Source organism: Anguilla anguilla, chromosome 1, assembly GCF_013347855.1.
Source record: "Anguilla anguilla isolate fAngAng1 chromosome 1, fAngAng1.pri, whole genome shotgun sequence".
Classification (NCBI taxonomy): Eukaryota; Metazoa; Chordata; class Actinopteri; order Anguilliformes; family Anguillidae; genus Anguilla; species Anguilla anguilla.
In genome coordinates, this window is record NC_049201.1 from 52,646,394 (window position 1) to 52,658,846 (window position 12,453).

The 12,453-nt window shown below is 40.4% G+C and overlaps 2 protein-coding genes across 2 annotated transcripts; both read right to left on the reverse strand.

Annotated features, from left to right (window-relative positions):
- Nucleotides 1-1,697: 1,697 nt before the first annotated feature.
- Nucleotides 1,698-7,035, reverse strand: LOC118220562 (calcium homeostasis modulator protein 5-like). The gene is made up of 2 exons (XM_035404427.1): nt 6,299-7,035; nt 1,698-4,175 (listed from the first exon to the last, which is right to left on the reverse strand). The coding sequence occupies exons 1-2, from the start codon at nt 6,839-6,841 to the stop codon at nt 3,786-3,788; spliced, it is 933 nt and encodes a 310-aa protein (XP_035260318.1). The 5' UTR covers nt 6,842-7,035; the 3' UTR covers nt 1,698-3,785.
- A 382-nt stretch (nt 7,036-7,417) lies between these two features.
- Nucleotides 7,418-12,323, reverse strand: calhm6 (calcium homeostasis modulator family member 6). Its single transcript, XM_035389541.1, has 2 exons — nt 11,716-12,323; nt 7,418-9,831 (listed from the first exon to the last, which is right to left on the reverse strand). The coding sequence occupies exons 1-2, from the start codon at nt 12,253-12,255 to the stop codon at nt 9,403-9,405; spliced, it is 969 nt and encodes a 322-aa protein (XP_035245432.1). The 5' UTR covers nt 12,256-12,323; the 3' UTR covers nt 7,418-9,402.
- Nucleotides 12,324-12,453: the final 130 nt, after the last annotated feature.

The following is a 12,453-nucleotide window of genomic DNA, read 5'->3' on the forward strand; positions in this document are numbered from 1 at the left end:
ATTAGACGAAGGGAACCTGACTAAACACAAAACCTGAAACATTTTTTAAATAATTATTTAATTACACTGTATGAGTGTTATTGTATTAGACTGTGAATGTCTGAAGCTGTCCTGATAGGGGCATAGCAGACACATAATTATTTTTGTGTGTTTTCTCTCCATACTGCATGAATAAATTAGCTTGATTGATCATCAAAACAGAGTGTGGTTTTTTTCCACGACACCCCCAAATCCTGTAAAGCATGCTGGTAATCAGAAACTTCTGTTCATTTCTAAAAAATCCTCAATTTCATAAAAGGCTGGGCCAATGAAAATATACTACAAATGAAATACTATTAGGTAAATTATCCCTTTAAGGAAAGGGGAATACCTATACAACATGACATACATTTAACATAAAAGAACATAAATAAACCCACAAAGTTGTCTATAAAATACATTTATAATAAAAATAAAAAGGCCAAACTGCTAATCTGCTTTTTCCAAGAAAGTATCACTAACACAAATGTGACCATTTCATTTCAGGGTTCAGTCCATCTTAATATTACTCAAAATTGTTTTTTCTCAGATTTGTCATCCATACAATCCATTTATACAGTTTACTGAAACTATTTTGGTCAAATACCTTGCTCAAGTGTAAAACAGCAGGGCCCCAGCTGGGAATTGCAACCACAATTATCCATACTGTTGCCCATGATTGGACACAATTTTAAGAAAAAAAAAGAAAACAGTCAACAGTCAAAATGTCAATTATGTTGCCCACAAGTCAGTGTTGAATCAGTGATAATTCAGTCAATTTGGCTGTAAGAACCAACGTTGGCACTAGGCCTACTTTTAAACAAATTTAACTAAATTTATGTTAACTAATGTTAACTCTTGCCATCTAATTAAAGTTATCTAGAGTGGGAATAACTATCATTTTAAACTGCGTTACATACATATTAATTTGAATGACGTTTGGGAAAGATCCTGTCGGACCAGTACATTGTCACACTTTCAACATATTACAATTATTACTAGCCCACTTGTGTCTTGTTCCTTGTGTGACACACACTGGTGCTGCTTCTCTATTTGTCCTATAGCCACTTGTACTGCATGTATTATCACATTGAATATAACTAAGCAAATTCATGCATTTACATATGCATTTGCATTACATAACATCAAACTATTTCTGGTTTGGCTCCAGTAAGCAGATTTTCCATTGTCGGTCTTACCTACTCTACCCTGAAGTTATTAGAGTAGGTAAGACTGTATTGCTATTGAGGTTTGTTGTGTTGCTATGGATGCACAGTCATCAGTCACACCCCAATAGTAATATTCATGATTAGCCTGTTAATTATAATACTTGTGATAATAGTGGAGACAGACCTTTAACTTTAAATATTGAGAATATGGAGATCATCGTCTATTTAGTTATTTAGTAAATGGCAGATATCGATGCTTCTGCTCTCTTCTCCTGGCTACCTGAACCGTGCGAAAATAGTGTCCTTTTTGCTAGAGTGTTGTCACACTACTGAAAGTGTGGAAAAGAGTCATCAAATGCAGTGGAACGCTGCAGGCAGACAGAGCGAGAGCCATCAAACAGGTCTTAACAGCACATCTGGGAGGCAACTGTTTTCTGCCCTTTCATTAAACTCACATGAACAGCACACAAAGGTGTTTTCCGTCTCTCTCATCAGACTCAGAACACATTGTTTGGACCACTTTTTATTAGCTGTCAGAAACAGTACATAAATGATAAAACTGAACAATTTGCTAAGTGTAAGAGGAAAAACAAGGGACTTCACAGTTTGCATTTAAAAGCACGGAACTAGTGTAGCCTGCAGGTTTAAGATGGAATTCATTATTGCTGTTCTCTTGTGGTAAAGTAATGACCTTATTGTATGCTTTCCAGAAAGTTAGCAAAGGGGCAGATCAGAGCATTGGTAGCTCTGTTCTGTAGTAGCTCTGTACATACATGCTCGACTTTTCCTGTTGTTTTATGCAAATATAACTAGGTGGGACACCCAGGCAGACAAACAGAATGAATGAAAGTGTAAGGAGGCTATAATGTGCCTGCTGTGGTAGTATCTCTGTGTCATAAGAGACGTGCAAGGTATACCAGAAAATACATTATTAGATTACATAATTTATTTGCTTGGGTGGACATCAAGCACAATGACTTGTACAGCTTAGATACAGGTCATTAAACATTATCCATTTAATTAACAGAATTCCACTAATTCAACTCCAGTTAAATTTTTCTGAATTCCAATTAATTTCCTAAGCATTTACTTTCTCTTGTATTCTTGCACTTCTAGTACATGAGGAATGAATGAGATTTGCATTGACTACTGAAGTACATTAATAATTGGAATTTAGCCAAACCCTATCCTTTTATTGAACTGGATATATTACTGACGCAATTCAGGTTTAGTACCTTACTCAAGGAAACAACGGTAGTGCCTCATCTGGGATTTGACTTTGCTTTAAGGTTCATTGAAAGTTGATTTGTAATTCCAGTACACAACTTATTTAACCACTAAGTTATGCTTAACAATTGTGACTGATAATGTTTATATGCCACATGTATACAACACATACTCTATATGCACAGACTTTCTAATGTTGGTCTCAGTGGGGGTGTGGTTGAGGGTTAATTGACTGTGGGTGCATCTTTACCTGGGAGCAGGGCAGCAGCACAGTGGCTAGTGTTGTGTAGATTTATCAAACTTCCGGCTAAATTATCCGTGTTATAAGAGTTACTCATGGTTAAACTGGGTTCATGTATCAGAATGGAATGCAAGCATAGCTAGGACAGAATCGGACCATAACACAGGAGTGGGCTTTTACACACATTGGAAGGTCTGTGTACTGTAAATGTCTCGCTCATAAACTGATAAAGTTGGTTCACTTGCATAATATAATATTAGACTGCTAATTAAATAATAAGGTTCATTGTTGCTCAAAATTGTATTTTTTAGCTATAACATTGACATTTTATTTATCCATTTAGCCATGTTAGAAATGTATGGCACTGTGCATGGCATTGTGGCAGATAGGGGATCAGTCAACAGACTGTTGAAAGTGAATATCATTTATATTGCCTCTACTTCTTCTGCATTGAAAACCTATTCCAAAGTGGTTGGTGAAAGTATTCCAAACACAGGCTTGGTCCTATAACCTAGACATCACTGGCTTGTGAGTCAGTGATTTCTAGTCAATGATGACTAGGAGTCCACAGCAGCTAAACAGAATAGATTTTGTCCTGCCAGTGGTACGTTGTGTTTATGTTTGACAGAGTTCCTTAGGTTATTGCTGCATTAAATCCTTCCACAGATATGCTAGACATCTATAGAAAACCGATGGCTCTCAGCGAGAACTCTCCTCCAATCTGTGCAAGCTGTGTAGTACTCGATGGCCTGCAGTGTGGATGGTAGTCACTGGTTTGTGGGCAGGTATATATGCTCCAGCTGTATTGCTCCTTGTACAGGTACAGGAGGCACAGCAGCAGACACAGCTGCCAATTGTGAGAATAAAGTAAGGGCAAGAAATGATCCATCCTAGATGTTTGTTTATATGGTAGCCAAAGCTTTCATAGCTCTGTCTGCTCAGACTTTCATATGAAATGTTGACCGTACATAGTCCATGTCAGTGATCATCCCACAGATTGGTCATAGTTCATAGGTCATATGACCCAGGTACATGCCGCTGTTAGATCATATGACACTGCCTTATGACAGCAAACACTTCTACGATGCAGTTACCCTGCAACCCCATCCCCGCCCACCCTTTCTGCCTACTCAGGCAATCTCGATGCCATGCTCAATGTCCAGCACTGGCCTCTTTTCTGGGCTGTAGTCGCGGTCTGCGCGCTCCACATAGCGTTGCAGTGTGCTGTAATACTGCTCGCTCTTGGTGAAGGTGTAGAGGGCCGATATCTCCTCCCAGGACCTGTGGTTGGGAAATGGGTATGGCTCTGGGCAGCTGTTTTCGAAGAAGCTCTTGAGGTTGCGCTCAGCAAGCTTGCTGGAGTACTCCGAGGCGTAGATCTCAAACTTCTCCCTCTCCTTGTCCATATAGCGCTTCCAGAAGGTGAGCTGCAGGTAACTCACCTGGGATCGGCAGTTTTTATAGCAGGTACCCACCAGCCCTGCAACTGCGGCCACAATTATGATGCCCCAGCCCAGGACCTGAGGACACACCAAAAGACCACTCTGTCAGCTGAATATGATCACTTGCATAGTATTTTCTTTGAAAATAAATTTGGTTCCCAGTGTGGGACTGAATATGCCCATTCTCCACCCTAATTTGGAATTTCCAATTATCTGTAACCACAGCCGCGTTCATGTGCGAACCCCACTGCTAATTTGGGAGAGTGTAGACATCCGAGGTTCCCCACCGAACCATTTGGTGGCGTCGCCATCCTGCTTCTTTTCACACCACAGACTGTAGCTAAGCTCGCACACAGTATAGTTAGAGGAAAACCTTTCATACACTACATGACCAAAACTATCTGGACACCCCTTGGTCTGGGACTATTGTTCATGGTTTGGGCAAGGCCTCTTAGTTCCAGTGAAGGCAAATCTTAATACTGCACCATACAATCACATTCTAGACAATTCAGCATGACAATGCCCCTGGGCACACAGCAAGGTCTATATAGAAAAGGACAGTGTGAAAGAACTTGACTGGCCTGCACAGAGCCCTGACCTCAACCCCGTCCAACACCTTTAGGATCAATTGGAATTCCAACTGTGAGCCAGGCCTAATCGCCCAATCAGTGCCCATCCTCACTAATGTTCTTCTGGCTGAATGAAAGCAAATCCCTGTAGCAATGCTCCAACGTCTAGTATAAAACCTTCCCAAGAGCAGAGATTATAGTAGAAAAGGGTGGCCCAACATATTATTACCCATAATATTGGATAAGATGTTGGATGTCAGGTGTCTTTATACTGTACTTTTGGCCATATAGTGTATGTGCCTTTGACATGTAATCCATGACTGACCAGTGGGGGTCGCTGGAGAGGAATGAAATGCAGACCCCTAAACGACTGAACCTGTTAAAACCTTGGGCGAGGCAATTGGCAGTTATGCACCCCTACGTAGCCACTGGTCACAGTTGATTCAAGACTGTGGGGCTCATCTTTGGACTGCAGCATGGTGCCTTAACCAGTAAAGTAAATATATTCACAGTTTACTAGTGTACTGACCTGTTACCCAGACTTCACATGACTTTACATAAAAACTACAAGTGTAAATGTTTCACTTTAAATGCAGGTGAAAAATTATAATTAGACATTCCAAATTAGGGTTGGAAATGGACATAATAACTTTTCTTAAATGCTTTTTCCTCTATTTCCCCAAATTTGGAATTCCAATATTCATCACCACTCATTGGTGCCTTTAGAAGAGCCTTTAAGCATGCTTGAAGTCAGCCATTGCTTTATGTCAAACCAGAATTTGCCAGATGGGCTGGGTTGGAAATGAGTCAGATGGAGACATTTCCTGTGCACCTGGTTTCATTGTCAGTTGACAAGCCTGCCCCTTGGCTTATTATCTGATTAAATTGACTCAGAAATGTGTGGCAGCCACTTTGCTGTTTTCTAAACAAGAGCTTTCATTGATTGGCAGCAGTGTTGCCAGGTCCAAGGTATGCCTACCCAATTGGGCTACTTTGAAAATGAAAGCAAATGAAAGGCACAATAAATGGTCCATAAAACTGTAAAAATGAAAGCTTTCATTCAGAATCTTTACAGTTTTTATGGTCATAGCCACAATTATATAAAAACAGCTGGCTAGTAAGGCTAATGGGCAGCTGAACAGGCAGACTTGTGGGTGTACGACTGACGAGTGGTAGTGGCTAGTGCATTGTGAAATGCTGTGATTCCTAGAACAAAACCTTAACAGGATAAGCCACCTAGCAGCCCTCATAACTGGACTTTTTGAACAGATGGAAAACTGGGAAAAATGACACATCAATCTAATTAAAACCAGTGACCAGTGATAAATATTTTAAAGACATGCAATATATTGTTTCTTTGAAAACCTGTAATTGGTTGGCAAGTGATCCAGCAGAAACTTTCAGTTTCATTAAGGTTACAACACTTTCCTTTTCACTCGATTAAAGGATGTATTTGATTTCATACATTACTATTTCATTCTCATTGTAATTCTTTGTATTATATCTGCTTATTCAAATTTATCACGCGTTTGTGTGTGTGTTTGTGTGTAGGTGTGTGTGTGTATTTGTGTATGAGCATATGAGAGCGGTTGCAGCTGTGGGTTTCTGTTGGACAGCGGTGGCGTTACCTACCTGGGACTGTGCACGGAACATGAGCAGGAGCTCCATGCTCTCGTCTGCCGGGAGCTTGGTCCTCCCGCAGGGCACGCGCGCCAGCTCCGCCCGGCACATCAGCGTCTTGTTCTTACAGAACAGGTCCACCACCAGGTTTTCGTCCAGCCCGCTGATGGCGCACTCGTAGAAGGTCCCGTTGAGCAGCGCCACGCAGATCCACATAACCGGGGCGACGCAGGCGCCCACAGCAACCTTCAGCAAGATGGCTGTGCAGCCCAGGCAGTTCCCCCGGGGGCAGAGTTTAAGTGGGTTCAGGCAGCAGCCTGTGAAGAGCCTCCACATGCGTGTGCTGAAGAAGAACCCCAGCACCAGCAGCACCACGGCCGGCCCCAAAAGGAAGGTGATCCCATACGCGAAGTTCTGGCTGCGGTTGCACGGGCATTGGAAGGAGACCATAGAGAAAACCCGCTCCCCACCAATGGTTAAGATTGCCATGAAGCTGTAGCCGATGGTAGCCTTTTGGTTCATTAAGAACCGCAGCACCGGATTTAAGCCATCCATGTCAAATGCGCGAGGGCTCGCAATGCCAAACTGACTCCGATCAAACCAAAGGAAGATGAGACGGAAACTTCTGTCCGGAGCTGCTTTTTACGTTCTCCTCTTGTGCACTTCCGGACTGGGTGAACACAAGAGAATTCCAGTTGTTTTTCAGTTTTTCTTCCACCCCTCCCTTGTTTCTCCTCCCTTTTCTTCTTTTCTCCCTTCCCCTTTCTCTCTCTCCCACCCACTCCCCGGGTTTTTCTCTTTGCCCTCCCTCCAATAGGAGAACAAGGCATGACTCATCTGGCTCAAAACCAGTAGATCTGGTTGAGCACCGAGTCTGAAATATTTGACAGCTCAGCAATGACAATACATTATATTACGACAGTTGACACAAACATACAATGTGGTATGTGGTCTTTACATGTCTTTTTTTGCACTGCAACATTATTTATTGCCTTGAAATGTCTTCAAGTATTGAATAATACACAGTATAAAATATGAATTGAATCATTTTAAGAATTGATTCCAGTTAGAAAAGATTTTTCTTATCCTTTTCCTTGTTATAGTGATGGAGTTAAAAAAGGAGAACAGGAATGGATACTAACACAAATACTTTTATTGGAGTTAGTTTATACACACTCATTGAGTTATCGTATTGATTCTATTATAAACACAGAAAGGCGTTTCACTCTGGGATTAGATTCACATGATGAAAAAAATTCCACTGGCCCGTATTTACTGCGAACGAGCACTCACACAAAAGCACACACACAAACACAGAAAACAATGCGGTATCAGTACATGGCACAGTATATGCAATTTCACATGAATGTGGAGGAATTTCAAAATGTATAAAATACTTTAAATGGCATGTTTAATATAATTGTGAAACTAAAAGAGTTGAATAACAAGATAAGGCTGACACACACACATTAGTATAGGGATGAGGAGAATGTGCGCTATGCCACAGGAAAAAGAGAGAGCTTTGTTCTCTCAGGCAGTCTCCTTTCAGACAGGATGTGGCTTTAAGCGTTTCAGTTAGTTGTTTACACGTGTGAAACGGAAGTAGTTTATTTTTTGTGAGCCTTGAAACGGCATCATTTTGGCAAGAATACAACAGAGAAAAGAGCATACAGATTTAAGTGGCACTCAAATGTAAAACAGCCTTTGTACAGTGAATAGCTATGAAATTGTCTGTGCCAGGAAAGCCGTTAAAATTTCAGGTATATCTCAAGCATTAACATACTAAAATTCATGCAAAATACAGAACATTTGCTGCAGTCACTGATGCATTGTAAAAAAGAGAATATGGGTGTGTCTGCCCAAGGACTTTCATTTTTGTCACAGGAAGTGCAGAGGTGTTTGCATTTTCTGCTCAACAAACACAGTAAAATGTCCAGTCTTATTTCAACTCTAACAATGTACTTGAGTCCAGTAGAGACCATATATGTCCTCTGTAAGAGCTGATTTAACACTGAATATTTTACAATCTATCAGCCACTTTCAATTTCATTTTCACACAAAACTGCATATGAACCTAGAACCAATGTCAAAATACTATTTGAATTTTCTGATTAACACTAAAATATATTGTGACACTGCTAAATGTTGTATCTGTTTGAAATAAAGAACAACAGAATTCAGAAGTACAGAGAGAAGTATGCCATTTTAATATGAAAGAAAGGCTTAAGGCAAAGTATTTACTGAACATGCTGCAGAAGGAAGTGAAAAACAGGAACTGGCTTTTTTTCACATTATTTCCATGTTGTGTTTGTTATATTGTTCAATTCATCTTTGTATATACCTTTGAACATGAAAAAGACACGAAGCGCATAAATCTCACACAAAATAATTTCCAAAGGAGAAAGCGCAGTTCATTAAAACTAAATTGCTATGGCCACAGACATGATGTCTATGAGGAATAAGCTGAGACACAGAAGCTGGAACACAGACAGTATAGGCACCACCATGGATGAAAAAAATCAATAGACTATCTGGCCAAAGCACATAAGCACCATTAAGAATAATCTCAGAGTCCATTACTCCCTGTTACAGGATAGGAGTGGCCTGCCCTCCCATAGTCCATGTGTCTAATCTTGCGCGGGTTTACTACAGAGAAACTAAACTAAGTGGTTGGCAGCACTAGCTCTGGAGCTCCAGAGATGTTTCATGAATGGGCTAATGTAATTAAGGATTAGTCAGTTCAGTTAACAGAATATTCATGAGTGCTGGGATCAGGGTCACAAACTCCTGCTCTAGAGACTCGAGATAAAGAGACTCGAGACTAGGGAACAATAACAGTGATGATGATGATGATGATGGTAATAAGGAAGCTTGTGACAAGATGTACTCCACAATCAAGAATCAAATCCTGCACCACGATTTTACCCCTTTCATAATTGGACCAGCTACCATGCGCTGTCAGTCACTACCACATATAAACCAACTAAGTCTGTGCACTTCAGACCACAAAGGCAGAACACTGATTCGTTCAGTGGGATCAGTGATAGCACACAGTAGCTCTGCATTTGTGGATGCTTCATTTTTTCATTTCTAGTACAAGGATCCCAGGATCATTATTACAAGATTACCCTTCCCTCATCCACAAAGCTGAGCACGGTTGGGTTGGTGAAGTCCCCTCCATCCGACACGACAGAGGCTCTGTGTGCACCAGTAGGGTTGAGGTCAGTCTCCACATATTTGTGCAGGATACTGTAGTGCTGATTCTTCCTGGCAAAGCGAAAGAAGGATGAAACCTTTTCCCACGCCTTCCTGTCAGGTGTGACAATGGGCTCGGGGGGCGTCTGCTGGAAGAAGCTGGTCAGGTTCCTTTCCGCGAGCTTTTGGGCATGCTCGGCCGCGTACCTGTCCAACAGGTCGCTCTCTTTCTGAGCGTACACCTGCCAGAACTTCAGCTGCACGTAGCTGATTGGGGAACGACACCTGGCCACACACGTTAACAGCAGCGCTGCTGTCATTATGGAGGCAATCAGCAACCAGCCCAAAACCTGAATCATACAAAGATCACATTAAAATATAAGCATGACTAACTAGCCATGGTGTTGTTAGCATAGTAGCCAACAGTGCATTGTAAACACAGCCACAGTTACTCAAGATTGGTTGCGGCCTGCTCTAATCCACAGACAGTGCTCCCCATGTCGGCCATTCATCCCTAATTTCACATCTGCTTTTAGGTTAGCACTTCTTCATAGAATGCATTGTTTCATAACGCTGGGCGCCCTCAACCAATTCCGCTTAAGTAACTTCACACCATGTATGTCATTGCGTGGATCAATAATGAAACAGCTTAGAAGGTGAATAATTAAACAGTTTGTTACAGAAACAGACAGAAGAGCTATGCGCATGGTGTTGCAAGACAAAAGGACAAATAATCTCAAATAACATGGTAAAAATGATCTGCATTAACAAGTCCTTTGGTCCAATAAATGACCTTGCACATATAGGCTACACACACATGGTTGGTAGGGTAGCCCTCAGACTAGTCCTTTACAACAAAAAAAAAAGAATTCATAGAAGTTTATCATTTAAACATCAAGAACATCAAGTTAATTTGTAAGTATATTTCAAATAATTTTATAAGAGTATACTTAAGTATACTATTAGTGTATGCTTTTTGTCCTAAATTGGCCCATTTTAAATGTACTTCCCGGAACTATACTTTCAGTATACAATTTATGAACTACTTCTATACCTTGTACTCTAAATTGGTAGACTTTAATTATGCCTGTTGTTCATTTTTGGTATCCTGAAAGTAAACCCTCATTTTATTCTCATTTCACTTTTCAAAGGCTAAAAGAGTACTAAATTGTCTGCCATTTCTGTTATGTAAATAATTTTAAACACTTTCAACACATCAAAAGTATACTTTATTTACTGTCAGTTAAATAAAAGTAGCTGTTGGGGAAACAGTAAGTATACCAAACTATGTAATTGGATGCATTTTGGGGGAAATACCTTAGGTGTTAGTACACTTGTGTTCATATACTGATGTTTACAGTTCCTACAGCTTAATTTAGTTCACTTTTTTGGAAAAAAAAAGAAAAAGAAAAGGAGCACTAAACGGTTTAAATACTACTACAGTGACAAAAATCCCACCTGTCCCAAGCATGAAAGCATTACTGCAATTAATAAAATAATTCTTAACCTGTAATTGAACACATAAAGCCAAACAAGTGAAAGTACATTTTCCAAATAACCAGGTCAGGTCATATTTGTGGTTTGCCACATGATCACTTTGCTATGGCACAACATGAGGTGCTATTTCCAGTGATGCTTGGCTTGTACCGTGGTGTTTGGCATCAAATTACTTGTACTTGATTGAATCTTATTTTAAAAAATTATTTAAACGGATTAAAACAAAATAAGCCAGCTGAATATGTTCTACAATAGACAGCCATTGTTCCACAGCAAAACAAGGAAGGTTCCTCATAAAGGAGATGCATAGTAATTATTAAATTTTACTTGTTAATTGTATCTAATATTTTTTATGAAAACAATATTCGGAGACAAAACCGCATTTCATGTCTTTAACCTAAGTACTAACAGCATAATAGCTACACAAGAAGTATAAATGCTGTTTACATTTAACAAAACATTTAACCAAGCGTAACATTTTTTTTAATCTAGCAGATTTCCATTGTGGCCGTATTTAATACTAGCCAAAATGTACTCGACTGACTGTACTGACAGTACTTTGGTAATTCAATTAAACTTAACTGAAAGGTAAAAGTAAACAGTATATTCAGTATAATCTGGAATTCAAGTCAAAAATTGACTTAAGGCATACTTTTAAAAACGTATTATTTGTAAGGAGTAAAGTAGCCTACAATAATTCTACAACACTTTCTGTGGACTCGTTGCATTTTTCTTACCTGCGACTCAGCGCGTATTATCGCCAGGACATCCTCTCTCTCAGTTTGGGGGACAGCGGACTTTCCACATGGAAACCTGTAGAGCTCGCTCCGACACTCTGGTACTTTGCCGAAACACAGATGATCTTTGAATAGAGTAACATTTAAGCCAGTCCTGGCACACTCAAAATAATTGCCATTTAGAAGTGCCACCGCTATCCAGCTAATGGGAGCGACCATCGCAGTGGTGGTGATTTGCAAAAACACTTTTAAAAAGACACAAATGTGCTTCAAACGTACTGGGGTGGGTTTACGCAAGCACAGACCTGTAAACATTTTCCAGGTCTTATTGCTAAGAATGTACCCCAAAACCAGCAGCACCAGAGCTGGCGCTAGCAGAAACACGGTACCGTAGGCAAAGTTCCACGAGCTACAAGGACACCTGAATACAACTGCCGAAAAAATCTGCTCTCCCCCCGCCGTTAGCAGTGCCACCAGACCGAACCCCAGGGTCGTCTGCTGTTTTTGTGCAATATTAAGCACCGTTTTAAATTTATCCATGTTCCACACGTTTGTTCCTTCAGCACTGAAGTCGTGTTTTGTACTTCTGAGATGGTGGTGTGAACTTTCAGTTCCCTTATATGTCGTGCGTACATCCTGTGGCTTGTCTAACCATGGTGACGCATCTTTGAGTGGATGAGATATGTAAACGACATGCTCGTAGAGACAAGTCACAATAACTCTTAAGTCATTGAACTT